Genomic DNA, 26,581 nt, shown 5'->3' with positions numbered 1-26,581 from the left:
AAGGCACTTCTTTCTCTGGAGCTCACGCTCTTAACTTTTTAGGGGCATTCTGGGGTTGAATTGGTCCAATGTGACTTTTCCCTGTCGTATTAGTGATCAGTTTAGGCCTGGGACGGTTAACTTGGGCACTCGGGTGGGATTGGTCCTGAGGAGGACCTGGGTACCCACAGGACTACCTGGACCTGTGGTTAGTCACGTAATATATTGTTTAATGACAAAAACTGGCTATAGCTCAGCAGTTACTCTACAAGCTGCTAATGTTCGCATTTCTTTCTGACGATCCACACATTCCTTTTGACTTGTATATGTTTGAGTGAAGATCTTCAGTCAACCTCAGTGTACGCATGATCTGATTGTTTGATACATGTATCTAAATAGTTTTAGCTGCGGTAAAACAATTACCAATCAGACATTTTGTTCCCAACTCATGAGACTTGCACTGGGTACCCGGGTAGGTTTGGGTAATAGGGGGTTGGGTATCCAGGTAGTAAATTTGGATTCATCCCAGCCCTAGATCAGTTGGTTCAGTGACTTGACTCATTCCGTGTCATCATGCCTCTTTGGTGTGATCGTCACGATATGGCTGAAATACTGCCGATGTGACGTTAAATATTAACTCACTCACTCACTCTTTGGTGTGGATGCTTCCAGTCACTGACTGCCCAGTTCCATATGATTTATTTACATCCGCTGTGATATGTTTGTTGTTAAATGCTGCACTCAGCAATATTCCAGCTATATTGAGGCAGTTTGTAAATAATCCAGTCTGGACCAGACAATCCAGTGATAAATATCATGAGCATCGATCCACGCAACTGGGATATGATGACATGCATCAACCAAGTCAGCAAGCCGGACCACCCAATCCCATTAGTCGTCTTTCACAACAAGCATTGTCGCCTTTTAAGGCAGGCATGGGTTGCTGAAGATCTATTCTACCCTGGATCTTCACGGGACCACGGGGAAATGGAGCGTATTTTCCTGATTGTGGTGTTAAACAACATTCACTCACTCACACACACTCTCTCTCTTTCAACTGAATGATTTTTACTACCATTCTTTTTCAACCTGTTTTGGTGGAATGAGACCCTGGAGCCGGTTTCACTCCCTTCTGACTTTGATAACATCACAATACAGTGACATTGCTTCATTATTTCCAGTCTTTGGAGACTAACTACATGCCTGGTTACATGATCGCTCAGCGGCTCGGCATAACGGGGCTGTTCTTGTCACGCCTCACTGGCTCCATCCTCGTCATCCAAGGCAGCAGGGACAACCCCAAGGCCAACCGGATCAATGTGGGGTTGAACCTGAAACACACGAAGAGGAACCAAGAACTGCCTGGCTATACCAGGAAAGTGGATGATCGGTGGACCTACTCTCAAGCTACCTTAGAGCTGGTTCGAGACTACATTGACAAGTTAGTATAAGAAAAGTTCAGTACTAAACATGTTGTATAACTCATCTGTACAGTAGTGGTGTAAAAATACTGTGAAACAGTATTGCATCATATACTATAACGGTATCCTATACAGTATTGCATCGTATACTGTGTGGCGATACAGTATTGCATCGTATACTATAACAGTATCGTATACAGTATTGCATCGTATACTGTGTGGCGATACAGTATTGCATCGTATGCTATAACGGTATCGTATACAGTATTGCATCGTATACTGTGTGGCGATACGGTATTACATCGTATGCTATATCGGTATCGTATACAGTATTGCATCGTATACTGTGTGGCGATACAGTATTTCATCGTATGCTATAACGGTATCGTATACAGTATTGCATCGTATACTGTCTGGCAATACAGTATTGCATCGTATGCTATAACGGTATCGTATACAGTATTGCATCTATACTGTGTGGCGATACAGTATTGCATCGTATGCTATAACGGTATCGTATACAGTATTGCATCGTATACTGTGTGGCGATACAGTATTTCATCGTATGCTATAACGGTATCGTATACAGTATTGCATCGTATACTGTGTGGCGATACAGTATTGCATCGTATGCTATAACGGTATTGTATACAGTATTGCATCGTACACTGTACACTGTGTGAAGTCCAGACTTGATTATTAACAGTCTGCCGACATAAAGCTGGAATATTGCTGAGTGCGGCATTAAACAACATATATAACAAACAAACAAACAAACAAACAAACATGCACAGTGCCCTCTAGCCTGCATATTTCCGTCCTACAATATTCAATCTTCGATCTCTGAAATTTAAGAACAAATGATTCAGGGTTGTGATTCAGCTGCAAAAAGAAAGAATATCAACTTATGGAAATAAAGTACTTCATAAGATCCATGTGTTTAAGGGGTGCACGAGGTGGGCTCTGGTTTGGGCACCCCACTGGGATTCTAGGTTCGGTTTTCAGTAACCAATGCTTGTTCATGGTGACTAAGATGGATCAGCTGTTTAGGCTGAGTGACTTGGTGACTCCAGCAGTGTGGGATGTTGCTTGTAACTATTTACATCCTCAGGTGATATCACTGGCATTTGCAGACAGTTGCAAAAAAAAAACAACACTATTCAGCATTTTCTTTTGTGAGAAATCAAATCAAAGGATGCCTGATCTAAAACAAACATATACTCTTTATTTTCTCATAATGACCTCAACAAGAGTAGTCAATTGTTTTGTATTCCGAATTTCATTTATAAAGTGCTTCACTTTTAAAAACAATGTTGGCATGCCATGTACTGCTTCTCACAGACACTATTTTGTTTTCTAGCAGATGAAGTCAATATTGTCAATAATGTGATGGGTTAAGAGTAATCACGTGACAAGTCAATATTCGAGGTCATTGTCAGTCACATCAGTTTGACCAAACTTTTGGTCAGTTTTCTGTTTTTAGGTCAGCAATTGTCTTGTCATGTAATACAGATTATCCAATGAAATTCCAAGAATCAAGGTATAACCAAATGATATGTTGTCAGATTCCACGATGTGATGCAAGTGTTGTCAGCGGGTGGAGGAGGCGGGGATCTGATGTCAGAGGAAGAGATATTTCCTCCTGACAGGTAGGTACTCAAGCTCCTTCCCTCCCGGTATCACCTACCACCAGTGTGCAAGCGCCATTGCAGGAATCTTAAAAGTTTACCCTCAAGCCCCAAATGTTTGTTTACTGTTTCCTAGATGAATTTGATTTTTTTTTTGATCAGCTTTGTTCGAGAATGCAGACTTACAGAAAAGCTTTCAACTGCCCCCTTACATTCTCACTATACTACTAACATGATAGTTGAAAGGAAATAGCACCCGTGAAGACCAGGATAGAGAATAGGTCTTCAGCGACTATGCTTGCCGTAAGAGGCGACTATGCTTGTCGTAAGAGGCGACTAACGGGATCGGGTTGTCAGGCTGGCTGACTTGGTTGATGCATGTCATCATATCAAAATTGCGTTGATCGATGCTCATGATTTCCATCACTGGATTGTCTGGTCCAGACTCGATTATTAACAGACCGCAGCCATATAGCTGAAATGTTGCTGAGTGCTGCGTTGAACAACAAACAAGCAAGCAACAAGAAATGAAATAGAAATTCAAATTGAAAAACAAACAAAATAAATTAGCTTCAGAATAGTATTCATTTGTTTGCAAATATAATAGTCAGGCGGTTGCGAATTCAACTCCATGCATGGTTGTAGGCTGCCTAGCACAGTGGGGAGCTGTGACTGGTGGCAGCTATAGCAAAGAGAGCTCTGCCAACGGTCTATCGCTGTGAGGAGTTTGATAGCTAGTTAATGATGGTGTCCATATTTCGTGATATTCGCATACGTCAGAAAAGTTAGAGATTATGAAATATCTTTGAGGATGTTTTTTTTGTAGTGAAGTCTGAATTTCTTGAAATGTGTATGGTACATAAAAATAATTCATGATCTCTAACTTTTTTGTTCAGTATAGTTTTTTCATCACTCGGTTCATTTCTCGCTTAGCTTTTTCTTCACCTCAACACAACATGTTTGCCCAACATTGACATCAACACTGCCACTGTGACAGATCCGAGATGACGGGGCTTTCTTTGTGTTATTTCAAAGCCGCATAAGCAAGCTGACAAGTATAGAGTGTGAGGTCATTCCCTCCACGAGGAGGACCACATTGATGAGAAGGTCGGGCAGGTCGGCTACATCTACTCACACCATTTTGTCTGTGAGTAGGAAGAGACAGCACAGCTGGATGCCATTCCATCAAACCCTTAACAACTGGTATGTTTTTTGTTACAACCCTGTGGGAATACCGTTGAGGGAATAGGTCCCCAGTACTATTGCTTGTTGAAAGAAATGATTGAAGTGACATAAGGATCAGGGCCCCGTTCCACAAGGCAATAGCACAACGACAGTCGTAAGTCAATGTTAAGGGAGTTACGATAACCTTACTGCTACAATAGCTGTGTGGAATGGATCGTAGGGCTATGACGATCGTTACTCCCATAGTTAAACATAGACTCATGACAGTCGTAACGCTACGATCGCTTTGAGGAACAGGGCCCAGGGCCCCTTTTCACAAAGGGATCATAGTGCTAAGTGTGGGACAGTGCTACGACTGTCAGAGGGCTATGTTAAAGTATGGGAGTTACGATCATCAAAGTGCTACGACTGTTGTAAGTCTTTGTTAAAGTATGGGAGTTATGATAGTCATAGTGCTACGACTGTTGTAAGTGGATGTTGAAGTATGGGAGTTTTGATAGTCATAGTGCTACGACTGTTGTAAGTGTATGTTGAAGTATAGGAGTTACGATAGTCATAGTGCTATGACTGTTGTAAGTGTATGTTGAAGTATGGGAGTTATGATAGTCATAGTGCTACGACTGTTGTAAGTGGATGTTGAAGTATGGGAGTTATGATAGTCATAGTGCTACGACTGTTGTAAGTCTATGTTAAAGTATCAACATTATGAAGGTCGTAGCACTATAAATACTAAGTGAAACGGGATCCAGATAGTTACTATCAGTGGCCCAGGTGATTGGATTGTTGCTCATCGTATCAACCACTGGTTTGTCTGTCCCATTCTGCGGTGATTCACTCACTCACAGATTTCTTTCTGCATGGGTTGACTTGCTGAATGAATAGAAGTGATTGACTCACAGCCTTGATTCTCCAAGAGCTAAGTTGTCATTCATAACTGTAAACTGTAAACTATCACTATTCCCTGACATGGGATATTTTTCAGTTTATCAGTCACTGGTTTATCTGGTCCGGACTCGATTATTTATTGTCCTCTGTGATGTAGCTGAAATATTGCTGAGTGAAACAAACAAATAAACGAAGAAACATTTGATGTTAAGGAACTGTTGATCATATTATTCCCATATGAAAATCGTGACGAGTCACCGAATTTATGTTTTGTAGTAGTAGAAAATGGGTAGGACAGCTTTTCACACTGGGGGTATATTGGCCACTTTCGAAGTAAGTACTGTAGAACCAAATGTGTTGTATTTTTGTATACTTGTATCATGTCTTATTCATGACTTTTATTCAAATTTATTTTTAGTCGCCAGTATCACCAAAGGAAGGAGAATCAATGCACCGGCTTTGTCCGATCACGGTGGCTAGGACTGAAGAAAGTACCAGCTCATGTGAACATCAGAAACAAGAGGAGTTGTCTCCTCCTGTCTGTGTCATGTCTTGCTACTGCAGCACTTCATTATAGGAATAGGTAGCTAGGTCATCGACCTGTGTCAGGTAGGTCATTGAGACAGTGTCATGTAGGCCCATGTCAGATAGGTCATTGAGACAGTGTCATGAAGGCCCATGTCAGATAGGTCATTGAGACAGTGTCATGTAGGCCCATGTCAGATAGGTCATTGAGACAGTGTCATGTAGGCCCATGTCAGATAGGTCATTGAGACAGTGTCATGTAGGCCCATGTCAGATAGGTCATTGAGACAGTGTCATGAAGGCCCATGTCAGATAGGTCATTGAGACAGTGTCCTGAAGGCCCATGTCAGATAGGTCATTGAGACAGTGTCCTGAAGGCCCATGTCAGATAGGTCATTGAGACAGTGTCATGAAGGCCCATGTCAGATAGGTCATTGAGACAGTGTCATGAAGGCCCATGTCAGATAGGTCATTGAGACAGTGCCATGTAGGCCCATGTCAGATAGGTCATTGAGACAGTGTCATGAAGGCCCATGTCAGATAGGTCATTGAGACAGTGTCATGTAGGCCCATGTCAGATAGGTCGTTGAGACAGTGTCATGTAGGCCCATGTCAGATAGGTCATTGAGACAGTGTCATGTAGGCCCATGTCAGATAGGTCATTGAGACAGTGTCATGTAGGCCCATGTCAGATAGGTCATTGAGACAGTGTCCTGAAGGCCCATGTCAGATAGGTCATTGAGACAGTGCCATGTAGGCCCATGTCAGATAGGTCATTGAGACAGTGTCATGTAGGCCCATGTCAGATAGGTCATTGAGACAGTGTCATGTAGGCCCATGTCAGATAGGTCATTGAGACAGTGTCCTGAAGGCCCATGTCAGATAGGTCATTGAGACAGTGCCATGTAGGCCAATGTCAGATAGGTCATTGAGACAGTGTCATGTAGGCCCATGTCAGATAGGTCATTGAGACAGTGTCCTGAAGGCCCATGTCAGATAGGTCATTGAGACAGTGTCATGTAGGCCCATGTCAGATAGGTCATTGAGACAGTGTCATGTAGGCCCATGTCAGATAGGTCATGGCCACACATTCTGGGTTCAGTGTGTGTCCAGAGAAAAACTAATAATATAAATCTGTTTATGATGAGCTAGATTCCATTCACAAAGTGACTCATGGTGCAACATTTTATTGTCCCCATCTTTTGATCAGTGTGAACTCCAATTTCATTCTCGGGCTCCCTGGGGAGTATACAACCCAAGGTGTTGTATGAGGCCCTAGAAGGTTTAGTCATATTACCATTTCATCCTACCAGGTACCCATTAACTGCCATTCTTGCCATGGTGATAGATGGTATGTTAATTTGTGGACATGTAAGTTTTAACATACAACATCCTAGCTCTATTAGGTGCCTGATGATGTCAGTACTAGTTACGACCTGTGAAGATCCGGGGTAGAATAGGTCTTCAGCAACCCATGCTTGCCGTAAAAGGTGACTATGCTTGTCGTAAGAGGCAACTAACGGAATCGGAGGGTCAGGCTTGCTGACTTGATTGATGTATGTCATCATTCACGATTGTGTAGTTGGAAGCTCATGATGTCAATCACTGGAATATCTGGTCCAGACTCGATTATTTACAGACCGCCATCATAAGCTGGAATATTGCTGAGTGTGGCGTTAAACAACAAACAAACGAAAGTCCTAGTTACAAAATAACCAGAAATGGTACGGAGGACCACCTCAATATCGACACATGAAGGTATTTGGAATCAGAAACCAATCTCCAGCATGTATGAAAAAGGTGCTCATGTGCTTGATATGAGTGCAAGTGTCAGCATTGATGTATCTTACTGCCGTTACTTGGAATGAAAATCAAAGATGTACTAGAAAGCCTGCAGCAATCTGTTCACTTTCTACATTGTAGATATATTTTAATATATTGTGACCACAAACTACTGCTGTGATACGGGTGTGTATGTGTACAAAACATTGTGTCTGTGTGAGTGTACTCCTGTCTGTGATTGTCTGTGGAAATTTATTTTTGTGATCAAAGAATTATTTCCTCAATATGTGCGTTGGAGCTATGGGCCTCTTCAATGCGTAGCGGGTGTGCCAAATCTTACGAACAATCCCAAATTGTTTACTGTGAGGCTAGTCAATGGATGTAGGCCATGAATAAGTTTGCAGAACACAACACTCTATGAACAGATTAAAATTGTGTGCAACCTTTGAATGTAATTGATCTTAAGAAAACCACTAAAGTGTTTTGCATAAATTTATCTATGGCCGATGAGCATGATAAGCAAGGTAAGGCTGGCTAAAAAGATCGATAATCGGAATTATCGTCATTGGTAAGAAAAACGAATGATTATCGGTATTGTTGATATCGATAATAACTCGCATAAACTATTGTGATGAAATAAGTTTAGATTTACCCGAACAGTAAAGTTGCTTCTCCAATATTTATTGATAATTGATCGATATTTAGTTGCCGATTATCGATTTCTATGATCTGCATCGTTCGCCAGCCCTAATACATTTGTCTAAAATTTCATTGACCACATGAAAAACCACCCACCTTAAAATGATTTTGCATGTTGCTTGAGTAAAATGAAGCTTGACCAAATGTTTCTATGGCTGTCACAACAGGGCCCGTGAAGATTCGGGGTAGAATAGGTCTTCAGCAACCCATGTTTGCCGTAAAAGGTGACTATGCTTGTCGTAAGAGGCGACGAACAGGATCGGGTGGTCAGGCTCGCTGACTTGGTTGATGCATGTCATTGATCCCAAATTGTGTTGATAGATGCTCATGATGTCAATCACTGGATTGTCTGGTCCAGACTCAAATATTTACAGACTGCCGTCATATAGCTGGAATATTGCTGAGTGCAAACAAACAAACAAACAAACAAACAAATCTAAAGACAGGATGTTTGTTGTCGTGATAATGTGAGACAACATCTCAGGAACATGTGGGTCTTGTGCATTGATGTAATTCTATTGCATGATGATGACAGAAAATAAAATATGTGACAATCCTTTTTGTTTAGTTTTATTGTTTCTTCCATCCCCAAGTACAAGGGCGGCTCCTTTCAAAAAGAAGGGTCCAAAATATCAAAATCTTCTCTCAGTGGTGGTGGTGGTGGGTTTGTTGTCTACAACATACTACACTTGGTTTTCAAGGGGGGTGGGGCTAGACCCCCTGGACCCCCTCTGGATCTGCCTATGAACTATACTACTCAACTTTTGATAGGGATAATCAGATATCATTCTATGTAAAAATACACTTGACATTTGAGAATCAGTTTTGTGTATGACGTAAAGATAAAAATATGCCTATAAAAAGTTGAGTAGGATAGTTGTGGCATCATAATGATTTTATCTTAATCAGACACTGAACCCTTTGGGATTCTAAGGAAATATAGGTTCCTGTATCCAGTGCTGTTTAGTAAGAGCTGGCTACAGGGCTGGATGGTCAGTCTCTGAGACTTGGTTCATTGCGTGTCCTTGTACTCCAATACTTTCTGTCACTGGTTTCTTCTGGTCCACAGTGGATTGTTAACCAGTTGCCATGATACAGCTGGAATAGTGCAGCTTACTGACATTTTCACTCGCTCATTCACCTGTTTTAAAGCATTCCCTCGTCATGCCGAAGACCTAGGTTTGATTCCCCACATGGGTACAATGTGTGTAGCCTTTCTGTGGTGTCCCCTGCTGTGATATTGCTGGAATATTGCTAAAAGCAGTGTAAAACCATAATCACTCACCATAGTTAATCTTTAAAAATGGGCCTATTTAGAAAATCTGCCCAGAAACAATTGAGTTCCATAAACAAGATATATTCAAACCGTAAAATCAGAATGACCAAGATTCTAACTTGCCCTATTTTAAAATGTACATGCCCAAAATTAAGCTAATAAATTCAGTAAAATGTTAGATCTACAGAACTGAGAATCAGAGATAAACACAATGTTTCTTTGCTCAATATAGCACCAACTCAGTTATAGCGCGCGGTTCAGGTGAACGAACAGGTATAACAAACTTGGTTGATATAAATATGAAATTTGACATAAATCATCACTAGACATGATGATTTACCATTTTAATTGCATTTCCTTCTCTCCAAGGCCAAAGTACCCAATGATACAACTTCAAAGAATTGTCGGAAGAAATTGTATCTATTATAATAATTTCAGATACAAGCTAGAAAACGCATATTTCTCGCCCGACATCTAAATCTTACTTGGCACGGACGTTGGGCAATGGTATCTTTTAACCCCTAAAAAATGAGTATGTCTTATATAAATTGTGAGATATCTGTATGTTTACCTTTCCTTCCAGTGAATACAAGCTGAAGCACATGGTAGACTTTGTGAGGAACCTGCCATGTAACAATGTCAAGCCACTGTCCACAGGGGCTGACATCCTGGAGGAGGGCGTGGTCAAGGCAATTGAAGAGGAGGTGGACACGGTTAATGTGAGTATTGTGTGCGTGCATTCCGGCCATGTTGACCTTAGTAAGATTGGCATAGGGTTAGGAAAGCTCAGACACCGTGTAAGAAAGGTGTCTGTTATTCTTTTGTAACAGGTGACTACTATGGGAATGGGAGATGTGTGTTCTGTTGCTGACATACAATTCTTTTCTCTGAAAGTTGGAGCAGAACAACTTTTTTGTTCACAACATATTTTTTCATGATATTCAGAATGTACAACAGCACACTGGCAGAATTATTTTCTGCAAGCATTTACTTGCACAAATTGTAGGCTGATATACAGAATACCGGATACCTTCTGCCATATTGGTAAGGAATGGGCACAAGCTCCTTCCTTAGTTTTGTTAGTAACGGGGACAGACTTGCCACCCATATAAAGACTTGAAACAAATGCTGTCGAAAGTAAATGTCATATTCCGAAGTTAATGAAAACTAGTTTGTGTTTGTTGAAATGTGACCCTGATGGATGTCACTGACGAAGCTGCCATACACCATTTAGGAACTGCTTAATTCCTTCCAAGACCTCTATTTCATCATAGCGATAATTTCCATTTTGACTAAACTCACACTAAAAAAATATTAAGATATTTCAGCAGATGTCCTCGTCTCTATTAGTTATATAATGAGCAGTTGCATGGGAGAAAATCTTTTGACCCAAGTTCACACAGAAAAGAAGTGACACAGAACGCATGCCCTCTGTTGTCACGGTTGTAGGTGATTGTTAAAGTGATACAGACACAGTCCCTATGTTGTCACGGTTGTAGGTGGTTGTTAAAGTGATTCAGACACATTCCCTCTGTTGTCATGGTTGTAGATAATTGTTAAAGTGATACAGACACATGCCCTCTGTGGTCATGGTTGTAGATGATTGTTAAAGTGATACAGACACAGTCCCTATGTTGTCACGGTTGTAGATGATTGTTAAAGTGATTCAGACACATTCCCTCTGTTGTCATGGTTGTAGATGATTGTTAAAGTGATACAGACACATGCCCTCTGTTGTCATGGTTGTAGAGGTTTGTTAAAGTGATAAAGACACATTCCCTCTGTTGTCATGGTTGTAGATGATTGTTAAAGTGATACAGACACATGCCCTCTGTTGTCATGGTTGTAGATGATTGTTAAAGTGATACAGACACATTCCCTCTGTTGTCATGGTTGTAGATGATTGTTAAAGTGATACAGACACATGCCCTCTGTGGTCATGGTTGTAGATGATTGTTAAAGTGATACAGACACATTCCCTCTGTTGTCATGGTTGTAGATGATTGATACAGACACGTGCCCTCTGTTGTCATGGTTATAGATGATTGTTAAAGTGATACAGACACGTGCCCTCTGTTGTCATGGTTATAGATGATTGTTAAAGTGATACAGACACATTCCCTCTGTTGTCACGGTTGTAGATGATTGTTAAAGTGATACAGACACATGCCCTCTGTTAACATGGTTGTAGATGATTGTTAAAGAGATACAGACACATTCCCTCTGTTGTTACGGTTGTAGGTGGTTGCTAAAGTGATACAAACACATGCCCTCTGTTGTCATGGTTGTAGGTGATTGTTAAAGTGATACAGACACGTTCCCTCTGTTGTCATGGTTGTAGATGATTGTTAAAGTGATACAGACACATGCCCTCTGTTGTCATGGTTGTAGATGATTGTTAAAGTGATACAGACACATGCCCTCTGTTGTCATGGGTGTAGATTACTGTTCAAGTGATACAGACATGTGCCCTCTGTTGTCATAGTTGTAGATGATTGTTAAAGTGATACAGACACATTCCCTCTGTTGTCATGGTTGTAGATGATTGATACAGACACATGCCCTCTGTTGTCATGGTTGTAGGTGATTGTTAAAGTGATACAGACACATGCCCTCTGTTGTCATGGTTGTAGATGATTGTTAAAGTGATACAGACACATTCCCTCTGTTGTCATGGTTATAGATGATTGTTAAAGTGATACAGACACATTCCCTCTGTTGTCATGGTTATAGATGATTGTTAAAGTGATACAGACACGTGCCCTCTGTTGTCATGGTTGTAGGTGATTGTTAAAGTGATACAGACACATGCCCTCTGTTGTCATGGTTGTAGGTGATTGTTAAAGTGATACAGACACATTCCCTCTGTTGTCACGGTTGTAGAGGTTTGTTAAAGTGATACAGACACATGCCCTCTGTTGTCATGGTTGTAGATGATTGTTAAAGTGATACAGACACATTCCCTCTGTTGTCATGGTTATAGATGATTGTTAAAGTGATACAGACACGTGCCCTCTGTTGTCATGGTTGTAGGTGATTGTTAAAGTGATACAGACACATGCCCTCTGTTGTCATGGTTGTAGGTGATTGTTAAAGTGATACAGACACATTCCCTCTGTTGTCACGGTTGTAGAGGTTTGTTAAAGTGATACAGACACATGCCCTCTGTTGTCATGGTTGTAGATGATTGTTAAAGTGATACAGACACATTCCCTCTGTTGTCAGGGTTGTAGATGATTGTTAAAGTGATACAGACACATTCCCTCTGTTGTCAGGGTTGTAGATGATTGTTAAAGTGATTCAGACAAATGCCCTCTGTTGTCACGGTTGGAGATGATTGCTGAAGTGATACAGACACATTCCCTCTGTGGTCATGGTTGTAGATGATTGATACAGACACATTCCCTCTGTTGTCATGGTTGTAGATGATTGATACAGACACATGCCCTCTGTTGTCATGGTTGTAGATGATTGTTAAAGTGATTCAGACACATGCCCTCTGTTGTCATGGTTGTAGGTGGTTGTTAAAGTGATACAGACACATGCCCTCTGTTGTCATGGTTGTAGATGATTGATACAGACACATGCCCTCTGTTGTCATGGTTGTAGATGATTGATACAGACACATGCCCTCTGTTGTCATGGTTGTAGATGATTGATACAGACACATTCCCTCTGTTGTCATGGTTGTAGATGATTGATACAGACACATGCCCTCTGTTGTCATGGTTGTAGATGATTGTTAAAGTGATTCAGACACATGCCCTCTGTTGTCATGGTTGTAGGTGGTTGTTAAAGTGATACAGACACATGCCCTCTGTTGTCACGGTTGTAGATGATTGATACAGACACATGCTCTCTGTTGTCATGGTTGTAGATGATTGTTAAAGTGATACAGACACATGCCCTCTGTTGTCATGGTTGTAGATGATTGATACAGACACATGCCCTCTGTTGTCATGGTTGTAGATGATTGATACAGACACATGCCCTCTGTTGTCATGGTTGTAGATGATTGATACAGACACATTCCCTCTGTTGTCATGGTTGTAGATGATTGATACAGACACATGCCCTCTGTTGTCATGGTTGTAGATGATTGTTAAAGTGATTCAGACACATGCCCTCTGTTGTCATGGTTGTAGGTGGTTGTTAAAGTGATACAGACACATGCCCTCTGTTGTCACGGTTGTAGATGATTGATACAGACACATGCTCTCTGTTGTCATGGTTGTAGATGATTGTTAAAGTGATACAGACACATGCCCTCTGTTGTCACGGTTGTAGATGATTGATACAGACACATGCTCTCTGTTGTCATGGTTGTAGATGATTGTTAAAGTGATACAGACACATGCCCTCTGTTGTCATGGTTGTAGATGATTGATACAGACACATGCCCTCTGTTGTCATGGTTGTAGATGATTGATACAGACACATGCCCTCTGTTGTCATGGTTGTAGATGATTGATACAGACACATTCCCTCTGTTGTCATGGTTGTAGATGATTGATACAGACACATGCCCTCTGTTGTCATGGTTGTAGATGATTGTTAAAGTGATTCAGACACATGCCCTCTGTTGTCATGGTTGTAGGTGGTTGTTAAAGTGATACAGACACATGCTCTCTGTTGTCACGGTTGTAGATGATTGTGAAAGTGATACAGACACATGCCCTCTGTTGTCATGGTTGTAGATGATTGTTAAAGTGATACAGACACATGCCCTCTGTTGTCATGGTTGTAGAGGTTTGTTAAAGTGATACAGACACATGCCCTCTGTTGTCATGGTTGTAGATGATTGATACAGACACATGCCCTCTGTTGTCATGGTTGTAGATGATTGATACAGACACATTCCCTCTGTTGTCATGGTTGTAGATGATTGATACAGACACATGCCCTCTGTTGTCATGGTTGTAGATGATTGTTAAAGTGATTCAGACACATGCCCTCTGTTGTCATGGTTGTAGGTGGTTGTTAAAGTGATACAGACACATGCCCTCTGTTGTCACGGTTGTAGATGATTGATACAGACACATGCTCTCTGTTGTCACGGTTGTAGATGATTGTGAAAGTGATACAGACACATGCCCTCTGTTGTCATGGTTGTAGATGATTGTTAAAGTGATACAGACACATTCCCTCTGTTGTCATGGTTGTAGATGATTGTTTAAGTGATACAGACACATTCCCTCTGTTGTCATGGTTGTAGATGATTGTTAAAGTGATACAGACACATTCCCTCTGTTGTCATGGTTGTAGATGATTGTTAAAGTGATACAGACACATGCCCTCTGTTGTCATGGTTGTAGATGATTGTTAAAGTGATAAAGACACATGCCCTCTGTTGTCATGGTTGTAGATGATTGTTAAAGTGATACAGACACATTCCCTCTGTTGTCATGGTTGTAGGTGATTGTTTAAGTGATACAGACACATTCCCTCTGTTGTCACGGTTGTAGAGGTTTGTTAAAGTGATACAGACACATGCCCTCTGTTGTCATGGTTGTAGATGATTGTTAAAGTGATACAGACACATGCCCTCTGTTGTCATGGTTGTAGATGATTGATACAGACACATGCCCTCTGTTGTCATGGTTGTAGATGATTGTTAAAGTGATAAAGACACATGCCCTCTGTTGTCATGGTTGTAGATGATTGTTAAAGTGATACAGACACATTCCCTCTGTTGTCATGGTTGTAGGTGGTTGTAGGTGGTTGTTAAAGTGATACAGACACATGCCACCGTTGTCATGGTTGTAGATGATTGATACAGACACATGCCCTCTGTTGTCATGGTTGTAGATGATTGTTAAAGTGATAAAGACACATGCCCTCTGTTGCCATGGTTGTAGATGATTGTTAAAGTGATACAGACACATTCCCTCTTTTGTCATGGTTGTAGATGATTGATACAGTCACATTCCCTCTGTTGTCATGGTTGTAGATGATTGATACAGATACATTCCCTCTGTGGTCATGGTTGTAGATGATTGATACAGACACATTCCCTCTGTTGTCATGGTTGTAGATGATTGTTAAAGTGATACAGACACATTCCCTCTGTTGTCATGGTTGTATGTGATTGTTTAAGTGATACAGACACATTCCCTCTGTTGTCACGGTTGTAGAGGTTTGTTAAAGTGATACAGACACATGCCCTCTGTTGTCATGGTTGTAGATGATTGTTAAAGTGATACAGACACATTCCCTCTGTTGTCATGGTTGTAGGTGATTGTTTAAGTGATACAGACACATTCCCTCTGTTGTCACGGTTGTAGAGGTTTGTTAAAGTGATACAGACACATGCCCTCTGTTGTCATGGTTGTAGATGATTGTTAAAGTGATACAGACACATGCCCTCCGTTGTCATGGTTGTAGATGATTGATACAGACACATGCTCTCTGTTGTCATGGTTGTAGATGATTGTTAAAGTGATAAAGACACATGCCCTCTGTTGTCATGGTTGTAGATGATTGTTAAAGTGATACAGACACATTCCCTCTGTTGTCATGGTTGTAGGTGATTGTTTAAGTGATACAGACACATTCCCTCTGTTGTCACGGTTGTAGAGGTTTGTTAAAGTGATACAGACACATGCCCTCTGTTGTCATGGTTGTAGATGATTGTTAAAGTGATACAGACACATGCCCTCCGTTGTCATGGTTGTAGATGATTGATACAGACACATGCCCTCTGTTGTCATGGTTGTAGATGATTGTTAAAGTGATAAAGACACATTCCCTCTGTTGTCATGGTTGTAGATGATTGTTAAAGTGATACAGACACATTCCCTCTGTTGTCATGGTTGTAGGTGGTTGTTAAAGTGATACAGACACATGCCACCGTTGTCATGGTTGTAGATGATTGATACAGACACATGCCCTCTGTTGTCATGGTTGTAGATGATTGTTAAAGTGTTAAAGACACATGCCCTCTGTTGTCATGGTTGTAGATGATTGTTAAAGTGATACAGACACATTCCCTCTGTTGTCACGGTTGTAGAGGTTTGTTAAAGTGATACAGACACATGCCCTCTGTTGTCATGGTTGTAGATGATTGTTAAAGTGATACAGACACATTCCCTCTGTTGTCATGGTTGTAGGTGATTGTTTAAGTGATACAGACACATTCCCTCTGTTGTCACGGTTGTAGAGGTTTGTTAAAGTGATACAGACACATGCCCTCTGTTGTCATGGTTGTAGATGATTGTTAAAGTGATACAGACACATGCCCTCCGTTGTCATGGTTGTAGATGATTGATACAGACACATGCTCTCTGTTGTCATGGTTGTAGATGATTGTTAAAGTGATAAAGACACATGCCCTCTGTTGTCATGGTTGTAGATGATTGTTAAAGTGATACAGACACATTCCCTCTGTTGTCATGGTTGTAGGTGATTGTTTAAGTGATACAGACACATTCCCTCTGTTGTCACGGTTGTAGAGGTTTGTTAAAGTGATACAGACACATGCCCTCTGTTGTCATGGTTGTAGATGATTGTTAAAGTGATACAGACACATGCCCTCCGTTGTCATGGTTGTAGATGATTGATACAGACACATGCCCTCTGTTGTCATGGTTGTAGATGATTGTTAAAGTGATAAAGACACATTCCCTCTGTTGTCATGGTTGTAGATGATTGTTAAAGTGATACAGACACATTCCCTCTGTTGTCATGGTTGTAGGTGGTTGTTAAAGTGATACAGACACATGCCACCGTTGTCATGGTTGTAGATGATTGATACAGACACATGCCCTCTGTTGTCATGGTTGTAGATGATTGTTAAAGTGTTAAAGACACATGCCCTCTGTTGTCATGGTTGTAGATGATTGTTAAAGTGATACAGACACATTCCCTCTGTTGTCATGGTTGTAGATGATTGATACAGTCACATTCCCTCTGTTGTCATGGTTGTAGATGATTGATACAGATACATTCCCTCTGTGGTCATGGTTGTAGATGATTGATACAGTCACATTCCCTCTGTGGTCATGGTTATGATTGATACAGACACATTCCCTCTGTTGTCATGGTTGTAGATGATTGATACAGACACATTCCCTCTGTTGTCATGGTTGTAGATGATTGATACAGACACATTCCCTCTGTTGTCATGGTTGTAGATGATTGATACAGACACATTCCCTTTTATTGTCACGGTTGTAGATGATTGATACAGACACATTCCCTCTGTTGTCATGGTTGTAGATGATTGATACAGACACATGCCCTCTGTTGTCATGGTTGTAGATGATTGATACAGACACATTCCCTCTGTTGTCATGGTTGTAGATGATTGATACAGACACATTCCCTTTGTTGTCATGGTTGTAGATGATTGATACAGACACATGCCCTCTGTTGTCATGGTTGTAGGTGATTGATACAGACACATTCCCTCTGTTGTCACGGTTGTAGATGATTGTTAAAGTGATACAGACACATGCCCTCTGTTGTCATGGTTGTAGATGATTGTTAAAGTGATACAGACACATTCCCTCTGTTGTCATGGTTATAGATGATTGTTAAAGTGATACAGACACATTCCCTCTGTTGTCATGGTTATAGATGATTGTTAAAGTGATACAGACACGTGCCCTCTGTTGTCATGGTTGTAGATGATTGTTAAAGTGATACAGACACATGCCCTCTGTTGTCATGGTTGTAGGTGATTGTTAAAGTGATACAGACACATGCCCTCTGTTGTCATGGTTGTAGATGATTGTTAAAGTGATACAGACACATTCCCTCTGTTGTCAGGGTTGTAGATGATTGTTAAAGTGATTCAGACAAATGCCCTCTGTTGTCACGGTTGGAGATGATTGCTGAAGTGATACAGACACATTCCCTCTGTGGTCATGGTTGTAGATGATTGATACAGACACATTCCCTCTGTTGTCATGGTTGTAGATGATTGATACAGACACATGCCCTCTGTTGTCATGGTTGTAGATGATTGTTAAAGTGATTCAGACACATGCCCTCTGTTGTCATGGTTGTAGGTGGTTGTTAAAGTGATACAGACACATGCCCTCTGTTGTCATGGTTGTAGATGATTGTGAAAGTGATACAGACACATGCCCTCTGTTGTCATGGTTGTAGATGATTGTTAAAGTGATACAGACACATTCCCTCTGTTGTCATGGTTGTAGATGATTGTTTAAGTGATACAGACACATTCCCTCTGTTGTCACGGTTGTAGAGGTTTGTTAAAGTGATACAGACACATGCCCTCTGTTGTCATGGTTGTAGATGATTGTTAAAGTGATACAGACACATTCCCTCTGTTGTCATGGTTGTAGATGATTGTTAAAGTGATACAGACACATTCCCTCTGTTGTCATGGTTGTAGATGATTGTTTAAGTGATACAGACACATTCCCTCTGTTGTCACGGTTGTAGAGGTTTGTTAAAGTGATACAGACACATGCCCTCTGTTGTCATGGTTGTAGATGATTGTTAAAGTGATACAGACACATGCCCTCCGTTGTCATGGTTGTAGATGATTGATACAGACACATGCCCTCTGTTGTCATGGTTGTAGATGATTGTTAAAGTGATAAAGACACATGCCCTCTGTTGTCATGGTTGTAGATGATTGTTAAAGTGATACAGACACATTCCCTCTGTTGTCATGGTTGTAGGTGATTGTTTAAGTGATACAGACACATTCCCTCTGTTGTCACGGTTGTAGAGGTTTGTTAAAGTGATACAGACACATGCCCTCTGTTGTCATGGTTGTAGATGATTGTTAAAGTGATACAGACACATGCCCTCCGTTGTCATGGTTGTAGATGATTGATACAGACACATGCTCTCTGTTGTCATGGTTGTAGATGATTGTTAAAGTGATAAAGACACATGCCCTCTGTTGTCATGGTTGTAGATGATTGTTAAAGTGATACAGACACATTCCCTCTGTTGTCATGGTTGTAGGTGATTGTTTAAGTGATACAGACACATTCCCTCTGTTGTCACGGTTGTAGAGGTTTGTTAAAGTGATACAGACACATGCCCTCCGTTGTCATGGTTGTAGATGATTGATACAGACACATGCCCTCTGTTGTCATGGTTGTAGATGATTGTTAAAGTGATAAAGACACATTCCCTCTGTTGTCATGGTTGTAGATGATTGTTAAAGTGATACAGACACATTCCCTCTGTTGTCATGGTTGTAGGTGGTTGTTAAAGTGATACAGACACATGCCACCGTTGTCATGGTTGTAGATGATTGATACAGACACATGCCCTCTGTTGTCATGGTTGTAGATGATTGTTAAAGTGATAAAGACACATGCCCTCTGTTGTCATGGTTGTAGATGATTGTTAAAGTGATACAGACACATTCCCTCTGTTGTCATGGTTGTAGATGATTGATACAGTCACATTCCCTCTGTTGTCATGGTTGTAGATGATTGATACAGATACATTCCCTCTGTGGTCATGGTTGTAGATGATTGATACAGTCACATTCCCTCTGTGGTCATGGTTATGATTGATACAGACACATTCCCTCTGTTGTCATGGTTGTAGATGATTGATACAGACACATTCCCTCTGTTGTCATGGTTGTAGATGATTGATACAGACACATTCCCTCTGTTGTCATGGTTGTAGATGATTGATACAGACACATTCCCTTTTATTGTCACGGTTGTAGATGATTGATACAGACACATTCCCTCTGTTGTCATGGTTGTAGATGATTGATACAGACACATGCCCTCTGTTGTCATGGTTGTAGATGATTGATACAGACACATTCCCTCTGTTGTCATGGTTGTAGATGATTGATACAGACACATTCCCTTTGTTGTCATGGTTGTAGATGATTGATACAGACACATTCCCTCTGTTGTCATGGTTGTAGATGATTGATACAGACACATTCCCTCTGTTGTCACGGTTGTAGATGATTGATATAGACACATTCCCTCTGTTGTCACGGTTGTAGATGATTGATACAGACACATTCCCTCTGTTGTCATGGTTGTAGATGATTGATACAGACACATTCCCTCTGTTGTCATGGTTGTAGATGATTGATACAGACACATGCCCTCTGTTGTCATGGTTGTAGATGATTGATACAGACACATTCCCTCTGTTGTCATGGTTGTAGATGATTGATACAGACACATTCCCTCTTTTGTCATGGTTGTAGATGATTGATACAGACACATTCCCTTTTATTGTCATGGTTGTAGATGATTGATACAGACACATTCCCTCTGTTGTCATGGTTGTAGATGATTGATACAGACACATGCCCTCTGTTGTCATGGTTGTAGATGATTGATACAGACACATTCCCTCTGTTGTCATGGTTGTAGATGATTGATACAGACACATTCCCTTTGTTGTCATGGTTGTAGATGATTGATACAGACACATTCCCTCTGTTGTCATGGTTGTAGATGATTGATACAGACACATTCCCTCTGTTGTAATGGTTGTAGATGATTGATATAGACACATTCCCTCTGTTGTCACGGTTGTAGATGATTGATACAGACACATGCCCTCTGTTGTCATGGTTGTAGATGATTGATATAGACACATTCCCTCTGTTGTCATGGTTGTAGATGATTGATACAGACACATGCCCTCTGTTGTCATGGTTGTAGATCATTGATACAGACACATTCCCTCTGTTGTCATGGTTGTAGATGATTGATACAGACACATGCCCTCTGTTGTCATGGTTGTAGATGATTGATATAGACACATTCCCTCTGTTGTCATGGTTGTAGATGATTGATACAGACACATTCCCTCTGTTGTCATGGTTGTAGATGATTAATACAGACACATGCCTTCTGTTGTCATGGTTATAGATGATTGATACAGACACATTCCCTCTGTTGTCATGGTTGTAGATGATTGATACAGACACATGCCCTCTGTTGTCATGGTTGTAGATGATTGTTAAAGTGATACAGACACATGCCCTCTGTTGTCACGGTTGTAGATGATTAATACAGACACATGCCTTCTGTTGTCATGGTTATAGATGATTGTTAAAGTGATACAGACACATTCCCTCTGTTGTCATGGTTGTAGATGATTAATACAGACACATGCCTTCTGTTGTCATGGTTATAGATGATTGATACAGACACATTCCCTCTGTTGTCACGGTTGTAGATGATTGATACAGACACATTCCCTCTGTTGTCACGGTTGTAGATGATTGTTAAAGTGATACAGACACATGCCCTCTGTTGTCATGGTTGTAGATGATTGTTAAAGTGATACAGACACATGCCCTCTGTTGTCACGGTTGTAGATGATTAATACAGACACATGCCTTCTGTTGTCATGGTTATAGATGATTGTTAAAGTGATACAGACACATTCCCTCTGTTGTCATGGTTGTAGATGATTAATACAGACACATGCCTTCTGTTGTCATGGTTATAGATGATTGATACAGACACATTCCCTCTGTTGTCACGGTTGTAGATGATTGATACAGACACATTCCCTCTGTTGTCACGGTTGTAGATGATTGTTAAAGTGATACAGACACATGCCCTCTGTTGTCATGGTTGTAGATGATTGTTAAAGTGATACAGACACATGCCCTCTGTTGTCATGGTTGTAGAGGTTTGTTAAAGTGATACAGACACATGCCCTCTGTTGTCATGGTTGTAGATGATTGATACAGACACGTGCCCTCTGTTGTCATGGTTGTAGATGATTGTTAAAGTGATACAAACACATGCCCTCTGTTTAAGTTGATTTTTCAATGTTTTTCTTTCAGGCGGAGAACAGGAGGAAACAGAAGAAAGTCAAGATGCAAGTGAAACCTCATTTGCTCTTCAGAGTGAGTATAGTTGACTTACTATGAGACTAAACTCTGTGGTCATTTCCAGATCTAGACATTGTAATAATAATGCCTTGTGTGTAACTGAGAAACTCTTTCTGTAATTACAGTTATCATGATTATATTGCTTGTCAGACGTTTTAAAATTTGAGTTACCTGACCAGACAAAGTATATTCTATTTGCAACTTAAATATATTACGCTTGCAAGAACTGTGAATTGCCCTTAGCCAAATCGTTCGTTAGGAGACTCAAAGAGGAGCCTTCATACAAAGAGTTAACTTTCAGTTCACACTTTGATATTTCCTTCAGTGGTGTTTTTCTTTTTAAGAAGCAAGGATTTTTTCAAGCGCAACACAATGGATCTGGTGTTTTTTCTTGATGAGTTGGCTGATGACCCCGACAGCATGAGTCATTGCTCCCAATATCAATAACTGGATTGTCTGGTCATGACTTGATTATTTACAGACTGTCATCATATAGCTGGAATATTGCTGAGTGTGACGTCAAACAACAAACACACACTGACAACAGGGTTATACACAACTCAGAAATGTGCATCCAGTGTCAAGAATGGACACAGATAAGAAATATATTGCATTCCGAAGGATGCATAATAATATTCATGGTACCAAATTCTTGACAAGAATTATTAAGGTCCTGTAATTAGAGTAGTTATCAAATCTTATGGTACAGTACACTGCACCATTTCATAACTTTACAGGACCCTCATATTTACTATAACCTTGAAATTAGTAATTCGGGGGCCCTCGACCCCTAGTTTTGTAGGTCAAGGTAAGACCCTTTTCAATATTCAAAGGTATTTAGAATCTGAATGAAGCACTGATGTGTTTTCAGCCCCTGATCAACCAAGGCCCCCTGGTGCCGGACCAGACTGCCACCTACTGGCTGTACGACCGTGTGGTAGCTGTGAAGCTGGGGTACCCTGTCCCCCTCGGGCTGAGGGGCGTGGTCGTTGGCATCCACCCTGACGAGAAGGAGAGCGACACGCTGTATGATGTTGTGTTTGATGCAGAGTTTGTCGGAGGAATCAGTGTCAGGTGAGCTACAGGAAGGTTGTGTTTGTTGATAGTCAGGCTGGGATCAGGGGGGTGATGCCTTCAAGTGGCACTGGTAGCCCAGTTGTCACCTCACCACCAAAATAAATCAGTGACTAAATTTGATACTGCCTTGTGCTTAATTCTTACGAAACTTCTACCTCTATTACATTTTTGCCATAAATCCTGTATTTTGGCTTCAGTCACAACAATTAAACTTTTCAGATTTTCAACAGACGTCCTCTTCACTGTCAATCACACAATTAGTTGTTCCCCAGAGAGGCACCACAATTTATTATAAAGAGTAACGTCTCTTAGGCATACCAGAAACATATGATCATGGCTTCGAATCATGAATTGGCGCTGTCTTTCGAGGTATATCACATCCATGCTCATTGGTTTCGCCTGAGTTGTAAACATCTAAGACCTGCATCACTTAAACTTTTCCTCCATCAAGTTGATGTGCCATTAAAACTGTTCAAACTATCCAAAAACCAAACAGTTGAGAGCTTTCTCAAGGTGCCTTGTCTTTTAATATATGTGACCCACCAGGGGATAAGGGACCTTATGGTTGAAAATTCACATTTAGACTTTTCATTATATTTTCAAACCTCAGTATCGGCACACAAAAAAACAATTCACAAGCTTCAATTCATATTTATTACAGAGATACGTGACATCGATCATTTGGAATCATTTTCCGACTTATAACTGTTATGTAATAATTACAGTGTTTGTACATATGTCTGATGAATTGAAGGCAGCTGTGTATGCTGAAATGTTTTGTAATTATGTTTTTATTACATAACGAACTAACAATTGAAATAGAAGATACTGTTGTACAGTCCACACACATCTTCACTGAAGTAAGTTGATGTCAAACGTCTTTAGGACATCACAGCACAACTGTATTCTTGCATGCATAAAGTCCCTTTTCTCCAGATTGGTCATATGGGATCCACGTGAGGATTCCAGGTCAGGAGAGGACCCTGGTACCCGCACTCAGCAATATTCCAACTATATGATAGCGGTCTGTAAATAATCGAGTCTGGACCAGACAATCCAGTGATTGACATCATGATCATCGATCCACACAATTGGGATTGATGACATGCATCAACCGAGTCAGCGAGCCTGACCGCCCGATCCCCTTAGTGGCCTTTTACAACAAGCAGAGTCGCCTGTTACGGCAAGTATGATTCTAATTCTATGTATGTATTGTTGCAGGTGTTCTTCAAACCGAGGCTACCGTGTCCCGGCAGCTGCGATGATCAACCTGAGCCACGGAGAGAGGAAGGAGAAGAGGAGTCATGATGGGGCTCAGGGTCTCCGTCCAGCCATTGGCACCTGGGGTCTCGGGTCAGGGGCCAACCTCAACACCAACCACAGTTACAGCGATCTCATGTCAAAGTCAGGGGGACACAGAGGTCGGGGCAAGGAGCCCCATATGCAGTGGGGGTCTGGAGATCGACGTCCAAATCACAGACACAATGACCAGTTTGATTCATCACAGAAACAGGACAAATACAATTACTACAATGGGAGTGACAGCTTCAATAAAGGATTTGGACAGGTGATTGTATAACTTGATTAGGCAGACCAACTTATTTTTGTTTTGTTTTCAGACTTTTTTTTGAAAGATACTAAAGTAAAAAGGAAGTAAAAAAAATCAACCGCCTCTGTGGTCTAGTGGATAGAGTGTATGCCCAGAGAATGGCAGGTTGGTGGTTTGATCATACCAAAAGATGTTAAAAGATTGTTACCTTGCCTGGCACTCGGCATGAAGGGGGATAAAATAAGGTGTGGCTGGTTGGGGAGTCAGTGTACTGCATCTGAGTGGGTACCCATGTTAAACTGGTATCTCCGTGCTAGCACTATAAAACCAGCATTCAATAATCAAACTTAGTAAAAGAAGCCACACACACACACACATGTGCATGCACGTCGTTGTATCAAGTGCGGTAATCTTGAATGCAACTTTAAACCCCATTTCACCCCACCCAAACAAATAATCAGTGACTAAATTTGATACTGTGTTTATCGAGATATATGATAGAGCAAGCATGAGAGAATAAACACAACAAAGAATGACCGTTTACTGTATATTGGATGAATACTAAACTGTCGCATGGACTAAACATTACTGTCAATTTGTTCACAGAAAAATGGCGGGTTTACCAACAGCAATCCCCAGTTTGTTACACCGAAGGTCACACAAACACAGTTCTCTAAACGAACACCAAACAGAACTCAACAGACTGGAGGGAAGTCACAGGTAAGTACTTATCTCAAACTGTTTGATTGTAAACACACTCACTCACACTCACTCACTCACACCTGATCACTCACTCACACTCACTCACTCACTCACTCACTCACTCACTCACTCACTCACTCACTCACTCACTCCAACATTTTCCGAATAAAGCTTCCTACATCAATTTGTTGCAGCTGAAGCAACGAAGCCCAGAGTTGTTCCAAAATTTGAAACATGACTGTTCATAGTTTCAAGGAATAACAGGATCTAAATTATCCAAACATCACTCATTTTGTTGCAACAAATGTGGTTTAAAAACAACATTGTCAATATCTGAGATTTTAATTACTAATTTGAACCCCAATGATCCCAGTTATTATTTTCTTCCACAATTTGGGATTGGTATGTCTGGATCTACACTATAACTTCCTGTCTACTGAAGTTTAGTATTTCAACTTGAGCACCCTATGTGTATTCCGGGGACCTGTTCAACAAAGTGATCTTAGCGCTTAGGTGATCGTAACTGCTATGCTTTAACATGGGCTTATGATTGACATTACATCTTGTTCATTCCTAGGCCCCGTTCCACAAAGTGATCTCAGCGCTACAATACCAAAGCCATCTTAGGGCTAAAGTGATTGAAACTGACATACTTCAACTGGGCTTACAATTGTGGTAGCGTCTTGTTCTGTCCTAGGCCCTGTATCCATCAAAGTGATCTCGGTGCTATGACACCAAAGTGATCTTATGGCTAAGGTGATCGTAACTGCCGTAATTTAACAAGGGCTTACGATTGTCATAGCATCTTTTTCTATCCTGGTACCCGTTCCACAGAGTGATCTTAGCACTACAACAATCGTAAGTCCATTATAAAGCATGGCAGTTACGATCACCTTAGCCCTTGGATGACTTTGGTGTCGTAGTGCTGAGATCACTTTGTGGACCGGGGCCCTTGGCAGAGCAAGACCCATCCTAGTTGTAAGAGCCGACCTGGCTGCTTGTTCTTTGTACCCCGGCGGTATAGATGGCTGCTTGTGCCTGTCAGCCACT

General features: G+C 41.0%; 1 protein-coding gene across 4 annotated transcripts in view; it reads left to right on the top strand.

Annotated features, from left to right (window-relative positions):
- The window catches only part of LOC124152504 (5'-3' exoribonuclease 1-like), an 88,706-nt gene that overhangs the window by 45,669 nt on the left and 16,456 nt on the right, over positions 1-26,581 (top strand). For all 4 annotated transcript variants that reach the window (XM_048394366.1, XM_048394367.1, XM_048394365.1 and 1 more), the window contains exons 26-32: positions 1,161-1,420; positions 2,966-3,049; positions 9,964-10,099; positions 22,156-22,218; positions 23,075-23,277; positions 24,502-24,847; positions 25,436-25,549. In XM_048394366.1, the coding sequence (XP_048250323.1) occupies positions 1,161-1,420; positions 2,966-3,049; positions 9,964-10,099; positions 22,156-22,218; positions 23,075-23,277; positions 24,502-24,847; positions 25,436-25,549 (1,206 nt within the window). The remainder of the gene's footprint in view (positions 1-1,160; positions 1,421-2,965; positions 3,050-9,963; positions 10,100-22,155; positions 22,219-23,074; positions 23,278-24,501; positions 24,848-25,435; positions 25,550-26,581) is intronic.

This window comes from Haliotis rufescens, unplaced genomic scaffold, assembly GCF_023055435.1.
Source record: "Haliotis rufescens isolate VD_foot unplaced genomic scaffold, xgHalRufe1.0.p SCAF_13, whole genome shotgun sequence".
In the NCBI taxonomy this organism is placed as follows: domain Eukaryota; kingdom Metazoa; phylum Mollusca; class Gastropoda; order Lepetellida; family Haliotidae; genus Haliotis; species Haliotis rufescens.
Note: the sequence above shows the minus strand (reverse complement) of the source record. Positions and strands in the feature narration are given on the sequence as shown.